This window comes from Orcinus orca, chromosome 12, assembly GCF_937001465.1.
Source record: "Orcinus orca chromosome 12, mOrcOrc1.1, whole genome shotgun sequence".
Lineage (NCBI taxonomy): Eukaryota > Metazoa > Chordata > Mammalia > Artiodactyla > Delphinidae > Orcinus > Orcinus orca.
In genome coordinates this window covers 29,822,358-29,841,502 of record NC_064570.1, presented here as the reverse complement: position 1 = coordinate 29,841,502, position 19,145 = coordinate 29,822,358, and the positions used below count along the sequence as shown (strand labels likewise).

Here is a 19,145-nt window from a genome sequence, read left to right as displayed (position 1 = left end):
TACTTAATGAAAATTAGTTGGCTATGTCAGTATTTATTACCCACCTCTTTTGCCAGCTAGATATGAGAAGGTATGTTTAACATATTTAAATCTTGATAACTTAATAAACAATAGAATATTGCATTGATGTATGATATTTAATATTTATTGTCCAAATCAAATTTCCCTTGTAAAATATATGGGTTATTTGGGGAAAAAAACTAATCGTGCAATTACCACACAACTCAGCAGTTGTATTCCTGGGCATTTATCCCAGAGAAATGAAGACATCTTCACACAAAAACCTGTACATGAATGTTCATAGCATCTTAATTTGTTTTACCCACAAACTGAAAACAATCCAGATGCACTTCAATGGATGAATAACCAAGCCGTGGAATACTACTCAGTAAGAAATGAACTATGGACATATGCAACAATGTGGGTGGATTTCAAGAGCATTCTGCTGAATGAAAAAGGCAATCCCCAAAAATAACATACAATAGATTCCATTCACGCAGGATTCTTGAAATGACAAAATTACAGAAATGGAGAACAGATTAGTGATGGCCAGAGAGTAAGGAGGGAGTGAGGGTGAGAGAAAAGTATGGGCATGGGCAACTGAAGACTGGGAATCTTTCTTTATCTCGACTCTACCAATATATCCTAGTTATAATATTGTACTGTTAAGTGTTGCAAGATGTTACCATTGGGGGAACCTGGGTAAAGAGGACAGATGATCTCTGGGTATTATTTCTTACAACTGCATGTGAATCAACAATTACCTCAAACATTTTTAAAAAGTTTTAATTGAAAAAACGATTTGTGATTTAAAAAAATTTGTCCTTTTTATTTTTCCTTGGGATTAGTCTGTATGTCATATATGTATAGGTTGCAACGTGACCTTAACATAAAAGATACTTTTTAATTTATTATATTCTACATTCAGTCTCATTTTTTTAAAAGTGCTTTTAAATTGGGCACTTTGTTACATTTAGATGAATATAAATATATATAAATATAAACACATACACAGGTTTCCTTTGATAATTTTGACCTACCTTTTGGTTTCAAAAGGTTCAAAGTTCTGCTATTGTTTCTCATATTTTTAACTTTTTTTGTCATTTATCTTAATACTTCAAAATCATAAAATGAGGAAGGGGCAAAGTTGTTTTTGTACAAAGCGTCTTTAAATACACTGGTATCTACAGTAGGTACTGACAGCGGCATGTTGGGAGGGGGAACAAAAAGTTCTCTAGCCAGTAAGCCTGGAATCTTTGCGTTGACCTTGAACTAGTCTCAACAGTCAACAGCGCTGGTAACGGTAATAGGCTGACAGCCCTGAGTGACGCCGGGACGCCGGGTGGGAACGGTGCGAGCTCGGGCGCCGCGGCCCGGCTTTGAGCTGCGGGATCCCCGCGGTGCTTTAATAGCGGCCCCACGTGGTACAAATGGGAACTACAGGCACTCGGCGGCATCCTCGGCCACTGGGCGGACGAGGGGCGGCCCCGCATTAGCCTGCATCCTGCGCCCAAGGAAGGAAAGCCCTGGAGAGGGGCCAGGACGATTTAACCCGGGAGATCGAGGCCTGGCCCTTTCCGCAGTGCACACGAGTGCAGGGGGCTGGGGTCACACTCGTCCTGGTGCCGCTCCGGTAAGCAGGTGACAGGCCACTTGTGCTTGGCAGGCAAGGGACCAGCCTCTGGAGTTCTCAGGGCGAAGGGACTTGCGGGGAGGAGGAGAGTGAAGAGTTCATGGGAACTGTGAATATTCAGTTTGGGGAATTAATGCCAAACAGTCTTCCGAAACAGTCCGTGGTCCAGTTGCTGTCCATCTTCTCCAACCTGGGTATTGTGATCCTTTAAATTTTATTTATTTTTTCCTTATGGTGGTGTGAAAGGGCATGGTTTAATGTGCCTCTTCCAGATATGTTTCTCTCCCATTCTTCCCCGTTTCACTAAGAGGCACCAGTTGACCACCCATGCCCTCAAGCCAAATCCTAGGAGTCTTCCTGAATTTCTCTCCCCTTCTCTGTCCATTATCAGCAAACCCTGTTGGTTCTACTTCCAAACACATCCTTTTCTCTTCAGCACCACCTTCCTGATCCAAACCATTAATGTCTCTCTCAAAGCTTCCAAAGATTTCCCTCCACCCCTGGTAATCCGCATCCCCACTCACCTTGGCCCTGCAAACACAATGACCTTCCTGAAATATGAATCAAATTCTAGAATCCTCCATTCAAAAGCCAGCTCCTCTCCCCCGCCCAAATTCCTCTGTTTACTAGACTCCAGCCATGTGGGCCATGGCCTTCTCTTTGACCATGTCAAGCCATTTTGCACATGCTAGGGAGGGCTCTCCCCTCAGAATGGCTGCCTCATTCTCATCCTTCAGAGCTCAGTTCAAGGCCTTACCTAAATGAGGATCCTCACACCTAATCAGCTCCAGCCAATTACTCTTTCATATCACCAGGTTTTTGTTTTTCATCATAGCATCTCTGCAAGATAGAGATTCTGGTATTTATTTCTTGCTTGTCCCTTCCACTGGAATATTAGTTCCATAAAGACTAGACTCTGTTTATCTTGATCACAGCTAAATCTGTAAGATCAAGTGCAATGTCAATTCAGAGAAGGCATTCAATAAATTTTTTTGAATTAATAAACAGATAAAAAACATTTCTTTTACTAAAAAGGGGTGGGTGGGTAAATGGGGCTACTACAGCATGAAAATGGATCAGGAGGTATGAGAGTTGCACAGCAGAGATTCACTCACTTCAAACGACAGCATGGATTTTACCTGAAGTCAGAGGAACCCCTTCCCTAACATAGAACAAGCATTCCTGGGGGCTCACTTGCTCTGGGAATGGGATACAACTATTGGGAGTACTTTTTTTTTTTTAAATGATAGACCTAAAACAGAGACATTAAGGGAAATGAATAATATTATACAAAGCATTATTTATAAATCCAGATCCTAATTCACAGCATGTTACAAAATTGGAAGGTGTTAAGTAATGTTATTCTTGTATCTTTCACACAAACAATAGTTTTAGAAGAGCTGATGGCCAGGGTATGCAATAGAGTTTTTCCATGGTAGGCTGGAATTTTGCCTTTTGAACAAAAACAAAAAAATCTTAGGACACAGAGAAAGCAAATATTTTAAAAACTGATTTCACAGTAATTATTATGTATATTTTGAGTTATCTTTATATTATTTTTAAGCATATCAAATCAATTCATTTCTTTCCCTGTTAATAAAAAGGGTACAGTCACAGAATCAGTGCCCTCAGAATAAAAAGTAAACAGAGGAAACAGGACACCTAGAGTCAGTAACATCCTCAGGGCCAAATCTGGTCACTCAAAACCAAAAACTTTTGTTGATTTTCAACAACTCTTTGCATACTTAAGGTTTCAAATACGGCTGGTTCAGCAGGCCAGCTCTTCAGGACAACAGTATGTGCAGCCCAACACAGGATCATCCAAAACTATGTTAACAATTTCAGGATGCTGGTGTGGAGTCCATGGAGTTTTGTGTGTAAAAATTAGCAAAATCCTTCCAGCGATGAAGTTCAAGGCCAGGAGCATCCATCTCCCAGCCCCGTATCAGTAGGGATCCCTAAGGTAAGGCTACGTTTCATCAGGCAAGAGAGCAGTCCGTTCCTCCTCTGTGCCGAGGCTATTTTGAAGTTTAGATCTACGTTGAAGGAAAGAAGAGGCCAACCTCAATATTTCTCACCTTAAAAAAAAACTCAGTACCTACATCTCTATCCAACTATTTCTGTAAATGTGTCTATCAAGTGATGAGGCTCAGAGTGCCCAGAAATCTCCAGAGTGGAAGAATGGATGTAAAATGGTGCCTTTTTTCCACTCCCACAAGCCAACTTTTAAAGGGAGGAAAAAAACTCAAGAATTGACCATACCTCCTTCTTCTCCTTGAATGCTCCAATAGATAAAACAAGCCCATCACTAGTCCCTTGAACACAATGAAAGGTACTGGTTAATGTCAATTATCCAAGTCACATTTCTCCATAAACATAAGGAAAATGAAAGTAAAAGACTAATTACTCACACTTGTCAGAGCCCAGAGACCCTGCAGAGCAGCTGCCCATTCAAAACCAATTTTCTCATACAGAAATCCTCCCAGCGTTGGTCCTACAAAAGCACTAACAATGAAAAGAAGAAAGAGGATTATAGTGCGAAAAAAAAGTTACTCCTTATAGGCTGCATGACTGCTTCAATTCATTATATTGAAACTATAAACACTAACGAAAAAAGCCAATTCCTGGACAGAGCATTAGGTGTAAGAAAATAATTCTACCTGATAGTGATGATGTTTAAAATTTTTAAACAATCCTAAAATTATAACTGCTTCTGAAAAGTTGGTGCCTTATATGAAAATTTTTAAAAGATGATATGCATTCAAAAGAACCTTTATATTATTCTCTCTACTCTTCTAGCTATTTGTATTTAAAACAACTCAGTACATACTTAGTGATGATAGCTACATGGCCAGCATACAGTTATCCCTCTGGTATAATAGAGAGTTAAAAATAAATACACAAATGAATGAATAAAAGAATACATTTTCAAAACTGAGACAGGCTCCTGTTAAAGGAACTTTAAAATATCACTTAAATAAGACAAAGTATATGAGACCATTTTGATTATGTATTAAAACTGCTGGTATAACCATTGATCTTGAAGTCAGACAGCTGGATTAGAACTGTAGCTCTGCCCTAAATGAATTACGTGCCTTCTGGCAACTCATCTGACCTCTCAGTGTCTCAATTTCTTCATCTGTAAAATGGGGATAGCATTTTCCAACTTGCAGGTGTGAACGAAATTCAATAGCTACTCACCCAACTGACCACAGTGCACCAAAGAGACCTGACACAAGTCCCAAGGTACTTAATCCTTCTTCAAATCCATTTTCACTGCAAAGAGAAACGAGTGTGTCTGTGGTTAAAAGGGAAACCTGCGTGAAACAAAAGAATAGTGTATGGTATAAAAATAAACCAGGGATAATCTGGATAAACCCAACAGCAAGAATACTGCATTTCTAAAATAAAAAGCTAATCTCATTTGAAGATATTACTCTAGTAATATTTCCTCCAGGGTTTTCTAAAAATACTTCTACTGCATATATAGGATACAATATTAAGAATCGTGACCCACTTGCATTAAATGTTTATTAAAGTATATAATTAACTAAGAAATTCTTCAAATGAGATGAACAGGTAGAGAGAACGATGGGCAACCTTTAGAAAATACAGAGGCAGCTCCGCATTGCTTTGAGGCTTGTTGAACTGACAACAGCAGAGCCATCAGGGTTCTCCCTGCTCAAGTTCACTTTGTGTTCTTCATCTTTATGCCTATTAAACAAAAGACTGATGGCCAAGTGACAAAGATACATTTGGCCTTCTTCCCCATTTCTGGCACACAGCTCCTAAAACCCGTGGAATTTCTTAAGTGATGAAAGCCATAAAAAAAAATGTCTTTTGTTATGTCAACGAGATGACTTTGGGACTAGCACCCACGTTGCCTGGAGAACCAACATATGATTAGAGGGCTGGAACTTAAAGGCCCACACATCCCTCCCCCATAAAGAGAGGGGGTGGGGGTTGAATCAACCGCCAATGGCCAATGATTTAATGAGCCACGCATATGTAGTGATGCTTCCATAAAACCCCAAAAGGACTGAGTTCAGAAAGCTTCCAGCTTGGGAAGCCAGAATGCTTCCATGTGCCATTGTGCTGGGCCCCAAACTCCACAAGGACAGAGGCTCTGCTGCTTGGGACCCTATCGCCCTATATATCTTGTCATCTGGCTGCTGGTCTGTATCCTTTAATATCCTTTGCAGAAGCCAGTAGCTAGCGAGTGAACTGGGTTCCTGAGATCTATGAGCTGCTCTAGCAAATGAAGAGAACCCACGGAGGGGGTCGTTGGAACCTCTGGTTTACAGCCAGTCGGTCAGAAACATAGGTAACAACCTGCATTTGAAACTGGCATCTGAAGCAGTGGGTGCTCTTGTGGGACTGAGCCCTTAACCTGTGGGATCTGGTGTTATCTCCCGGCAAATAGTGTCAGAATTAGTTGAATTGCAGGACACCCAGCTTGGTGCTGTGAGGGAGGAAAAACCCACACATTGGAATTGCTACTAGAATCCATTTACCTGGTTGCTCTGTGCCCTTGTGTGGACCTCCTCTATGAGAGGGAAATGATGCTGAGGGCTTCCCACTGTGCTTTGCCTTTATTTTTTTTAATTTACTGAAGTATAGTTGATTTCCAATGCTGTGCTAATTTCTACTGTACGGCAAAGTGCTTCAGTTATACATATATAGGCTTTGGCTTTTTAGAATATACCTATACCGAGGTATAAACTAAGCCAAGCCTCTAGCCACAACCCATTTTACCTACCATTGTATTAACATTACTATATATTATCATTTATATTATTGTACTTTTGCTTATACTATTTATATCACAATATTGCATGACATGAAATCATGAAGATTTAGTATTGTAAAAAAATATCCAACATCCTACAACATTGAGAAATTCAAGGAAGCTTGTGATGTTTATTACTAATCACGATACAGTTCTTCAAGCCATGGAAGTAACTTACTGTGCGCAGCTGAGAATCTCTGGAAAAGTTGAAATTAAACTCATTCCAGCAGAGATACCATTTATGACTAATATCAGCACCAACAACCAGAGCTGACTGCAAGAGAGTTTGGGAGAAAAATTAACATTTAAAAAGACAGCAAAGCTTCACGCCAAGGAGGGCGGGCAGGATCTCAGACAAGTTCGTTTCATGGATGACATGACTAGTCTGGTCCTTACCCCCATCTGATCCCATTTTGTTCAGTGAAAGCACCTTTTAACTCCTTACGCTTTTGAGGGGGGCCAACGATCAATTTCTCCTGCTATCCCAATATCTTTGGTCACACATGTCACATGCCCAGAGTCGACCTGCCTTCTTATCACCATGTAAAAGCCTTTCAAAGTTGGTTAAAATGTCAATGTTAATGTTGCTCCTTCAAGCACTTGGCTTTGAAATTCCACTGACTGAAAAATGGCACAGACGGAAAATGGTAAAGGAAGTGACAGGAAACTGCTACGTGTTCCATGTCGGGCCCTACGTCAGTTACTTCATATCCATTATTCTACTGAATGCTTGCAGCAACCCTGCCATGTAAGTCTGTTAAAAATGATTAAGGAAGACAATCTAGGTGATACAAACAAACTTTATTTAACACTTCATGAAGTGGATGGTTTCATTTTGGAGAACTGAAAAATGGGATAGAAGGCAGGAAGCTTTTACAGGATAAGGAAAAAAAAAAAACAAGGAAGAGGGGCTTCCCTGGCGGCGCAGTGGTTGAGAGTCCGCCTGCCGATGCAGGGGACACGGGTTCGTGCCCCAGTCTGGGAAGATCCCACATGCCGCGGAGCGGCTGGGCCCGTGAGCCATGCCCGCTGGGCCTGCACGTCCGGAGCCTGTGCTCCGCAACAGGAGAGGCCAGACCAGTGAGAGGCCCGCGTACCACACACACAAAAAAAAAAACAAGGAAAAGAAAAACAGGTAATATCTGATTGTCTGGGGCTACGCAGTCCATCTTGTTTGGGGTGAGCGGCCCACAGTTGGTGGCTTGGCGTTTGGGGGTGACTGGGTGACGGGATAGACTGCTTTTCTGGTCAAGAGGAGCATTTACAGGGACATGAAAGTTTTCTAAGTTTTGGTTTGCTGACATGGCACCCTGGGCTGGAGTCACTCTATCTTGAGCCTAGAAAATTATTTCAACAGTACTATTATTGGCTTTTTTGGTGGATAAGAAAACTGAGGCTCTTGGAAGTTAAATTATTTGCTCAAGTTCACATACCAAGGAAGGGGCAAAGCCCAAATACAAACCCAAATCTGAAAGACTCTGAAATCATTCCTGTATCCATATCATGTTTTGTCCCAGAGGTACCTAAAAAGCTCTAAGTAGCTCATTTTATTTTAGAAAATAAATGATAATAAACAAGCTTGGGCTTCCCTGGTGGCGCAGTGGTTGAGAATCTGCCTGCTAATGCGGGGGACATGGGTTCGAGCCCTGGTCTGGGAGGATCCCACATGCCGTGGAGCAGCTAGGCCCGTGTGCCACAACTACTGAGCCTGTGCGTCTGGAGCCTGTGCTCCGCAACAAGAGAGGCCGCGATAGTGAGAGGCCCGTGCACTGCGATGAAGAGTGGCCCCCGCTTGCCACAACTAGAGGAAGCCCTCGCACAGAAACGAAGACCCAACACAGCAAAAATAAATTAATTAATTAATAAACTCCTACCCCCAACATCTTCGTTAAAAAAAATAAAAAATAAACAAGCTTTATTAAGTAGCTACCATATGCTAAGGATGATACAGAAACAAAAATGATTTAGTTCCCTCCTCAAGGGGCAAGCAGGAATAGAAAAAACAAAAGTATATTCTAAGAACTATCAGCTAAAGGTAGATAACAAATGCTACTTTTAAAATAAAGTACAGGACTTCCCTGGTGGAGCAGTGGGTAAGAATCCCCCTGCCAATGCAGGGGACACGGATTTGAGCACTGGTCCAGGAAGATCCCACATGACGTGGAGAAACTAAGCCCGTGCACCACAACTACTGAGCCTGAGCTCTAGAGCCCACGAGCCACAACTACTGAGCCCGTGTGCCACAACTACTGAAGCCCGCGCGTCTAGAGCCTGTGCTCCACAACAAGAGAAGCCACCGCAAGGAGAAGCCCACACACCACAACAGAGAGCAGCCCATGCTCGCCACAACTAGAGAAAGCCCGCGTGCAGCAACAAAGACCCAACGCAGCCAAAAATAAATAATAAATTTTTAAAAAATTAACTAAAATAAAGTACAAATGTGCAACTGAAATACAAAGGGAGAATAAGCATTTTTATCATTTGATTCAGATTTTATGCATTCCTGTTTGCCTAGATCACTGCTAGCATCCAGTAATACTGTCAGTAAAACAAACAAACAATATAGTCCTAAATCTGATAATTATTTAAATAAGATTCAAAGATACTAAGCATATCAGTGTTACACCAAAAATTTTTAAAATAATTCCTAATGTTATTTTGCCACAAATTCAAAAGAAGAAAAAAAATTACCTCTTAATGTGCAAGAATGGGGCAGGTCCTAAGAGCATGTAGCACCCTGCTGTGATTAAGTTTCCAAAAACGAGAAGCCATTTCCTTAGATGCTGATAAAGAAAGACCACAGAAGCTCTTAGAGGTAAAGATCTTCCATAGTTCAGGAAAATAACGAAATCATTGAAGAACACAAGTCATGATATTAAAAAATCCAAATACATTGGAGAAAACAAAATTTTACATGTAAGAGAAAACAGGTAGATGGTAAACACAAAAGCAAGTGCAATATACCCCAAGACAGGGGTTGAGCAAAGGACAAGTATTCCTTGGAAAGGGATTGTATTGTAGATTTTGCACATGATAAACTGTTCCAAATATAACAATTTAAAAAGCAGTCACCACAAGGAATGACCAAGTAGATGCACTATCTAGAAAATTCACATTATTAAAAAGTACCAAATAAAATGTTTCCTTATAAACTACTCAAACACAGGCTAACAGTTATAGGGGTGCGGTATCTGTTCAGTTATATAAGGCTATGCCTTAACACTAAGTTACAAACACTGTTTAAGACACTTGTTTTTTTCCACCTGGATTACCAAGTAATCTCCATGTAATAAGTCTTCATAAGTATATACCCACATCTAATTAAGAGGGGAAACACAAAAATAAGCACTAAAGTCATAGAAGCTTGAGACCTGGCTAACAGTACTAGCTCTGTATACTAGTCATCTGGACTGAATGGTTTAGACCTAGTTAAAGGAGACTAGAAAGGATTTTCTGTCAGGACGGCTATGGGATAACTGAGGCATATTTACACGACCAATCCTTTCACTCCCACAGAAAAACTAAATTCTATCCTCTCAACTTGGTCAAGTCCTAACTACTTTTGGGGCTCTGCCCTACTTATTAAGGTCAAACCACTTTTTTGCATCAAGGGAACTTTTTCCTTTAGAAAGTCTAATCCAAGAGTTTTTCAACAGTTTTAGCATAAGACTCCTCCTCTTTTCCCAGATGAAGCAATTAAAAAGTGAACCTGTTCAGGGTGATGGCAGGTTGGCACATACTGAGACCTCACACTGGAACCTCTCCATCAGCTTAAAAAATGGAATATATTAAAATTTAAATGTTCTCACTGCTCTCCGCCCCCCCCAAAAAAGGTAACTGTGGTGATGGATATGTTAATTAACCAGGTGGAGGGAATCCTTTCTCAGGGTGTATGTATACCAAACCACCATGATGTATACTTTAAATATCTTACAATTTTATTTGTCAACTATACCTCAATAAAGATAAAATTTTTTAAAAACTGAATATTTTAATTCTAATCAGTGGACCTCTAGAGTTCAGGAAGTACAGTTGGACAACCACCAGTCTAGACATACAAAAGTAACTCTTAAATATCGATAAAGCATACATACTGGCATTTTATCACTGAGTAGGCCCACCAGTGGTGAAGAAATGGCGTAGGATAGTGCCAAACCCAGGAATACCAGTCCCACATATCCAGCTGGTAAATTAAACTGTAAAAGAAATCCTGTGTTAAAGTTACATGGTTAAGTCATTTTTTCAATAAATATCTATCTTTTCCTTCTACCATTTCTTCAGCTCTTACTATCTGCCATGAGGCTACTACTAACAGTCAGCAACCTTCCTAATTTTTGTCTTACTCTCTTTTTTTTTTTGCGGTACACGGGCCTCTCACTGCTGTGGCCTCCCCCGCTGCGGAGCACAGGTCCCGAACGCGCAGGCTCAGCGGCCATGGCTCAAGGGCCCAGCCGCTCCGCGGCAAGTGGGATCCTCCTGGACCGGGGCATGAACCCGCGTCCCCTGCATCGGCAGGTGGACTCCCAACCACTGCGCCACCAGGGAAGCCCTGTCTTACTCTTATAAACGGATTACATTTTCTCTATAGAGGAAAAAACCTAACCACAGGTCAGAAGTCCTGGATGTTTTTGATTTGTAGCATTTGACATTAAATATAGTATAATTATCCTTCTATGAATCATAGCATTTTTACATGTCAATCAGTGCTTTGCAAACGTTAGTATGCACAAAAAATTACCTAGAGAACTTGTGGGTTTTTTAAAAAAATAAATTTATTTATTTATTTTTGGCTGCATTGGGTCTTCGTTGCTGTGCCCGAGCTTTCTCTAGTTGCTGCGAGCGGGGGCTACTCTTCCTTGAGGTGCGTGGGCTTCTCATTGTGGTGGCTTCTCTTGTTGTGGAGCACAGGCTCTAGGTGTGTGGGCTTCAGTAGTTGTGGCACACGGGCTCAGTAGTTGTGGCTCGTAGGCTCTAGAGCACAGGCTCAGTAGTTGTGGCGCACGGGCTTAGTTGCTCTGAGGCATGTGGGATCTTCCCGGACCAGGGCTCGAACCCGTGTCCCCTGCATTGGCAGGCAGTCTTAACCACTGCACCACAAGAGAAGTCCGGAGAACGTGTTATAAGAGGTTCTTGGACGCCAGCCCTAGAATTTCTGATTCAAAAAGTCTGGGATGAGGCCTGCGAATGTGCATTTCTAACAAAAATCCCAGGTGATGCTCACTGCCCGCAGACTGAAGTGCACTGGTGTCAAAAACACTGACAAGAATATCTATTCTATCCATTGCAAAGAGAGATAAATTTCTAATTAAAGAATTAGATGGTATGACACATTTTAAAAGGCTTCTAAGGTAGTAAGCTACCTCATAACTCTGCCACTGTTCCTGTTACCAACATGATATACATGCCTTTCCTGGTTATCTGAGTTGTTCTCATTTTCCTTAATTTCCTTAACTAATCCTTAATTAAGCCCATGAGATCTATTTATACATCAGTATATGTTTGAATAATTTTAATGACATAACTCAAGCTAAAAATCAGCCCTTTAAAGACAGTAGCAAGATACAAAAGTCAGAAATGTCCTTTTCTGATTTTACAATGGGGGGAGACAGGGTGGAACCCTCCTTCCCTAAAAGGCTGAGCGACTGGACAGCAAACAGCCAATACAAAAAACTGTTAAGAAGGCAGAAGAAGGGCAACAGGAACAAAAATGTGATAGAAAAACCAGAAAGTACATTTCTAAGGATTTTTTAATAAGTTAGACACGAGCAACTTGGGTTTATGAGAGATTGGTTACAAATTTTTTTTTCATTGTTTGGACACACTTCTTAAAAGAACAGAAAAATGACTTAAAGAAACACGTTGTTGGGCTTCCCTGGTTGTTCAGTGCCTGCCAGTGCAGGGGACACAGGTTCAAGCCTTGGTCCAGGAAGATCCCACATATTGCAGAGCAACTAAGCCTGTGTGCCACAACTACTGAGCCTGTGCTCTAGAGCCCACGAGCCACAACTACTGAGCCCATGTGCCACAACTGCTGAAGCCCACACAGCCAGAGCCTGAGCTCCGCAACAAGAGAAGCCACCGCAATGAGAAGCCCGCGCACCGCAATGAAGAGTAGCCCCCGCTCTCTGCAACTAGAGAAAGCCGCGTGCAGCAATGAACCCAATGCAGCCAAAAATAAATAAATAAATAAATTTATATTAAAAAAAAAGAGACACGTTGTTGATAATGTGAATGGAATGTGTCACCATAAATACAAAGTATTTTTCTTACGCATTACCTCATAGATGCTTACTTCTTAAGTGTGATATTATATTATTTTCTAAAACTTGGGTCCGGCACTAAAACAACAGTCCCCAAGTTTACCTGTGAAATACCCAAAACTGTCTTTACTGACTTGAAGGGGTTGTGTTTCTGGTAACAGTGCTTTTTTCATTCTAGGGCCTCAAATAAAGTGAGTATGGACTGCAGCTAGTAGATTTCTGTCTTTATAAACATAGATTAATTCTCCAGGATAATTAACTATCAGACTTAGTAATTTATTGCATTATTTATTAATAATCTTTTTTCAAAAATATCTAAGAACAAATTGCTATAACACCAAACTTTAAAATTCAGTATATAATTTTCAGCATTAAAAAGATGGAGGGCTTCCCTGGTGGCGCAGTGGTTGAGAGTCCACCTGCCGATGCAGGGGACGCGGGTTCGTGGCCCGGTCCAGGAGGACCCCACATGCCGCGGAGCAGCTGAGCCCGTGAGCCATGGCCGCTGAGCCTGCGCGTCCGGAGCCTGTGCTCCGCAGCGGGAGAGGCCACAACGGTGAGAGGCCCGCATACCGAAAAAAAAAAAGATGGAGAGAGATTCTTGGTTCCTTTCTCTCATCTCAGATTAATATAGCCCACAGTCTTTTGAATATGTATGCAATAGACTAAAAAGTAAATGGACCCAGAGGGGATCTGCTAGAAAAGAAGGGACACCTCACATTAAATGAGCCACTAAGTATCCCAAATGCCTCACTGGAATCAAAACAGAGGAAAGTATCCTTATTAAGCAGCCAGGATGTTGCCCAAGCCAGACCTATGATGACTCGAGCAAGGCCTTGGAAAAAGGAGACCAGATGAAAGGCTTCTTTCATTTACACCAAATCAGACCCCTAGTTATAGGGACATCACAGAGGGAAGGTACAGGCTCTCTTGGTGAGTAGCTCTCATTCTGCCTCCTTCTTGAAGCCACTCCTAGGATTTTCCATCAAGCAGGGCCCAAGAGCAAGCAATTATGTCCACCCGCTACAACGGGGAGGTCTGCATCACCAGGCTACTCACCTTCTCCAAAACAAAGAGGGACAGCGTAGGATCAAGGAAGCCAAAACCTGAGCTGAGTGAGGTAATGACGAAGGATATAAAGGCAACCTTGGGTAAAATGATGAGTTTCCAGAATGAGTGTTTCCCTGGATCAGACTCTGGGGTAAAAATAAAAAAAGAAATTAGAGTAAAGAAAATTGCTTAACTTTATCTTTCAATCTATTTTGAAAAGTAAAATTGGTAAGGTCACCTTTATCCAGTAATCAAAATAACCACACTTTTGAGTTTGCCTAAAATTTGCATATAAGTTATTCAAACCTAGAGGCCATTTCAGTGTTCTTAAAAATAATTTCTCTAATTCAAAAAGAATCAACTGGAATCAGAGTGTGAGAAGAAGCAGTCTTGGTTACAGGTCATAACCTAGAAGTCAGTGAGGCCTTCCCAGATGGGGTAGAGAATATGTAAAGTTTGATTTGGTGCATAGGAAAAGCCAGACGCTTTATCAGGGAACAATGTGTGTGTGCTGAGGAGGAATCTGAGTTAATCAAAGAATACAAAACAACTTTTTTCTGCTCGTGAAAAAAAAACACTGGATTGAAAGGGATGCTCGGGACTTCCTTGGCAGTCCAGTGGTTAGGACTCCCTGCTTCCACTGCAGGGGGCATGGGTTCGATCCCTGGTCAGGGAACTAAGATCCTGCATGCCGTGTGGTATGGCCAAAAAAAAAAAAAAAAAGAATGAGATGCTACTGAATCATGTGTACATTCCATTTGGCAGTAAAGGTCAGTTGAACAGCAAACTCATGTCCTGCCATTCCAACAGCAACACAACTTCTGCACCGTCCCAAACACCAGGCATGGTTGTTCCCAAGCCGCCAATCATATCCTACAACTCCCTTCTTTTTCCCCTGCTAATTTTTCAAATTCTATTCACTCTGTAAAGTCTGGCTGTGACCCTAATTACCCCACAAATTTTACCTCTGTTTCCTACTGCACTTCTAATCTATACCATGTAATTTACCACTTAAACTGTATTTCATTTTACGTGGTTTACTACTGTTTGATGACTTTCCTATCTTCCAACTAATTTACTGAACAAAATCTATGCTGAGTCAGATACCATGCAAAATGCTGGGCAGACAAAGGCAAAGGAGACAAACCCAGACCCTGACCTCACAGAGAAGATACAGTAAGGTGTGGAGAGAGCTAGGATGGAGCTAGGAGGGTATGGATTGGAGCATATGAGAGGGTTGCCTTAAAAAAACAGGGAAAGCTGTTTAGGAAAGAATTTCCAAAAGTAGTAATATCTAAGTTGCTGCCTAAAAGATGAGCTTGAGATGAACAAGCAAAGAAGGAGGAAAGAATAATCCAGGCATATTATCCAGGAATGGCTCATTCCAAGACTCAGAAGTGAGGGAAAACTATTCTGTTTGAGGAAATGAAAGAGCAGAAGCAAAGGTGAAGGATGGAAATTGGAGGGTAGGGAAGAGAGATCACATTGGAGAAGGATGTAGTGATAAGATTATGCAGCACTTGTAAAATAGGCTAAGAAGCCCGGGAAATCACTAGACACTGCAAACAAAGACTGAGAATCAGATTTGTGGTTTAAAGAGACCCCTCTGTGGTCTCCTGGGAAATGCAGACAGGGGGACGAGTTAGGAGACTGTGCACTGAGCCAGGCCAGGAAGCTCTCTGAGGGCCAAATCAGCACTGACATATCCTCATTTCTCCAAAAGCACCCACCACAGTTCATTACTCAATAAATTCTTGGTGAATAATGATCCAGTAGGGAGCAAAGTGCCAAAAAAGCATAAAGTGTGGTTCAACTATTTTAAGTACTACAGTTGGACTTTGTCAGGAGATGAGGGATAAAGTTAAACTGTGGTGTTAGTTTCTTAACTATTAGCCAAATGTTCAATGATGAACCAATTGTGAGCCCAGCCTAGGATGTTTAACTACAGATTTGACTTAGAACGGGGATAGGCACCACCATGTGGCTCAGTGTGGCAGTGCCAGCAGGGAGACTTCATTGGGTATGGATTTTGGACTGTATATTACAGATGTTTATTAGTCACCTTTAAAATATAAATGATAAAAGATCAACTGTAATCAATTACATTTATTATGCATATAGAAGGTATTATGGATGTATGGTATAAGACAAATTATTATGGCATAAATGGTCCCTTTCTCTAAATCCAAAGTGGGAAAGGGGATTATCGCAATAAGAACATACAGGAACATACATGAAAATGAACACATAATGAGTTTAACTAAGCTGCTGATGAAGCCCAAGCAATGAAAACTTATGGTGATACCTACTTCCAGAGGCATGTGACAAAATCACCTGGGAAGCTTTTCCAAGCTACTCAGGTATTCTCTCTGCTTCCTCCAATTCTGATACATTCTTCTTGGAGGGACAGAACTCCATGGTTGACAATGCCTGCCACAGGAAACTGCTCTTAGAGATGAGGAAGTGGTGTGGCCCTCAGGTGTGAAGGGGCAGGAAAAATGCAGAGCACTGTGGCACTAGTGACTTAGCATTTAGGTCATTGATTGAGAAGGTTCAGAAAAACTTCCCAGAAGAGGTCATACAAATTAAGTTTTGAAGGATGAGTAGGAGTTAGGTAGAGTAGAAGTGGGAGATAGTTCAACTCATGTGACTCCCCTGCTGACACCTAACAACAGCTCCTGGTGGCTTTCAGGATAAAGCTCTCATTTCATGGATTTAGGGATTTTTATTAAGAGAATTGTCATGTACTTGACTGTGTTTTAAAAATATTTCTTTAGTGCAGTATGGAAGAGGTGACTTGGCGAGCAGATATAAAGGATGAGAGAGAGGGAGGGACCGAAGTTGACTCTTAGACACCCAAACCTAAAGCTACATTGTTCATGGGTCTAGAAGCAGTTAAATGAGTGAGGTGGAACCTATAGAACAAAATTCTGCCAATATCATCAAAATAAAAGGAAATTTAATTTTCTATCTTCTATCTATAAGCTTTCCTAAAACATTAATATTTAAAGGTACTCAATGGGAACCCCTAAATCAATATTTATACCCTTAACATTATCAATTTTTGAGATTTAAAAAAAAATACCAGATTTTTCCATTCAATCTAAAGAGAAGATCCTTCTTTAGATAAACAGAAAGTTTGCCAAACCATTTTAAATGGGCAAAAGACCTAAATAGACATTTCTCCAAAGAAGATATACAGATTGACAACAAACACATGAAAGAATGCTCAACATCACTAATCATTAGAGAAATGCAAATCAAAACCACAATGAGGAATTACCTCACACCGGTCAGAATAGGCATCATCAGAAAATCTACAAACAACAAATGCTGGAGAGGGTGTGGAGAAAAGGGAACCCTCTTGCACTACTGATGGGAATGTAAATTGATACAGCCACTATGGAGAACAGTATGGAGGTTCCTTAAAAAACTAAAAACAGAATTACCATATGACCCAGCAATCCCACTCCTGGGCATATACCCTGAGAAAACCATAATTCAAAATGAGTCATGTACCGCAATGTTCATGGCAGCACTATTTACAGTATCCAGGTCATGGAAGCAACCTAAGTGTCCATAGACAGATGAATGGATAAAGAAGATGTGGTACATATATACAATGGAATATTACTCAGCCATAAAAAGAAATGAAATTGGGTCGTTTGTAGTGAGGTGGATGAACCTAGAGTTTGTCATACAGAGTGAAGTGAGTCAGAAAGAGAAAAACAAATACCATATGCTAACACATATATATGGAATCTAAAAAAAAAAAAATGGTTCTGATGAACCTAGGAGCAGGACAGGAATAAAGATGCAGACGTAGAGAATGGACTTGAGGACACAGGGCGTGGGGAAGGGGAAGCTGGGACAAAGTGAGAGAGTGGCACTGACACATATACACTACCAAATGTAAAATAGATAGCTAGTGGGAAGCAGCCGCATAGCACAGGGAGATCAGCTCGGTGCTTTGTGACCACCTGGAGGGGTGGGATAGGGAGGGTGGGAGGGAAAGGCAAGAGGGAGGAGATATTGGTCTCCTACAAAAGCATAAAAATACTTAAATTTAAGGTTCTTAAAGTGAGTAATATATGAGGCCTTACCATAATTAGGTAAAATACACATGTTGAGGGGAACCATCAGCAGAACTATGCATCCCAGAAGAATGAAAGGCACCTCATAGCCAAAGGATTGATACAAGAAGCCACCCAAAGGAGGCCCTAGTACTAGACCCAGTCCAGAAAAAGTCTCAACACTTCCCTACAAATGGGAAAACGAAAGAAAATTGAGTTAATATATTTTGTTTGAAAAATGAACAAAGATTTAATGGGCAGGATCTGAAAAAAATTCTATCCACTTTACAATTTATACACATACCACACACACACCCAAGATGGACCAAAAATTTAAACATACATATTAAAATCATATAAGTACTAGAAAAATTAAAAATGAGAGGTTTTTTTTTCTAATCCTTATGGTGAGGTAAATTTTCTAATTATGACATAAAAACTTAGAAGACACAAAAGAAAAGACTGATAAATCTGATTACATGAAAATATGAAAAACTATGAATGGCAAAAAAAAATCAAAAGACAAATGAAGAATGGGGAAAAAATATTGACAAAGAACTAATTTCCCAAATGCATCACAAGAGCAACTACTAATCAATGAGAAAAATCAACAATCCTATGGGAGGAACTTCCCTGGTGGTGCAGTGGTTAAGAATCTGCCTGCCGGGCTTCCCTGGTGGCACAGTGGTTGAGAGTCCGCCTGCCAATGCAGGGGACACGGGTTCGTGCCCCGGTCCGGGAAGATCCCATGTGCCGTGGAGTGGCTGGGCCCATGAGCCATGGCCGCTGAGCCTACGCGTCCGGAGCCTGTGCTCCGCAGCGGGAGAGGCCACAGCAGTGAGAGGCCCGCGCACCACAAAAAAAAAAAAAAAAAAAGAATCTGCCTGCCAATGCTGGGGACACGGATTGGATCCCTGGTCCGGGAAGATCCCACATGCCGTGGAGCAACTAAGCCCATATGCCACAACTACTGAGCCCACGAGCCACAACTACTGAGCCCGCATGCCACAACTACTGAAGCCCACGCACCTAGAGCCCATGCTCCGCAACAAGAGAAGCCACTGCAATGAGAAGCCCGTGTACCACAACAAGCAGTAGCCATTGCTCGCTGCAACTAGAGAAAGCCTGCGTGCAGCAACGAAGACCCAATGCAGCCAAATAAATAAATAAACATATTTAAAAAAATTTAGAGAAAAGAAAAAACACAATCCTATGGGAAAATGTTGTAAATAGACTGTTGACACATAAAATGAAATACAACTAGCTCTAATGTGAACTGGCCATCTCTAAGTTGCAGGACAGCAAAGGCACACTCCAAACATGTTTAGCCACAAAACCTT

The 19,145-nt window shown here is 41.2% G+C and overlaps 1 protein-coding gene across 5 annotated transcripts in view; it reads right to left on the bottom strand.

The window, feature by feature from the left end:
- Positions 1–1,830: 1,830 nt before the first annotated feature.
- Positions 1,831–19,145, bottom strand: part of SLC18B1 (solute carrier family 18 member B1) — a 42,646-nt gene continuing 25,331 nt past the window's right edge. For 4 of the 5 annotated variants that reach the window (XM_049695623.1, XM_033406986.2, XM_004263812.4 and 1 more), the window contains 9 exons: positions 17,836–17,992; positions 13,742–13,878; positions 10,517–10,618; positions 9,114–9,205; positions 6,601–6,696; positions 4,835–4,909; positions 4,045–4,138; positions 3,896–3,948; positions 1,831–3,669 (listed from right to left, as the gene is read on the bottom strand). In XM_049695623.1, coding sequence (XP_049551580.1) covers positions 3,603–3,669; positions 3,896–3,948; positions 4,045–4,138; positions 4,835–4,909; positions 6,601–6,696; positions 9,114–9,205; positions 10,517–10,618; positions 13,742–13,878; positions 17,836–17,992 — 873 coding nt within the window. In that variant the 3' untranslated portion in view covers positions 1,831–3,602. The remainder of the gene's footprint in view (positions 3,670–3,895; positions 3,949–4,044; positions 4,139–4,834; positions 4,910–6,600; positions 6,697–9,113; positions 9,206–10,516; positions 10,619–13,741; positions 13,879–17,835; positions 17,993–19,145) is intronic. The other variant, XM_033406964.2, reaches the window with a different exon arrangement.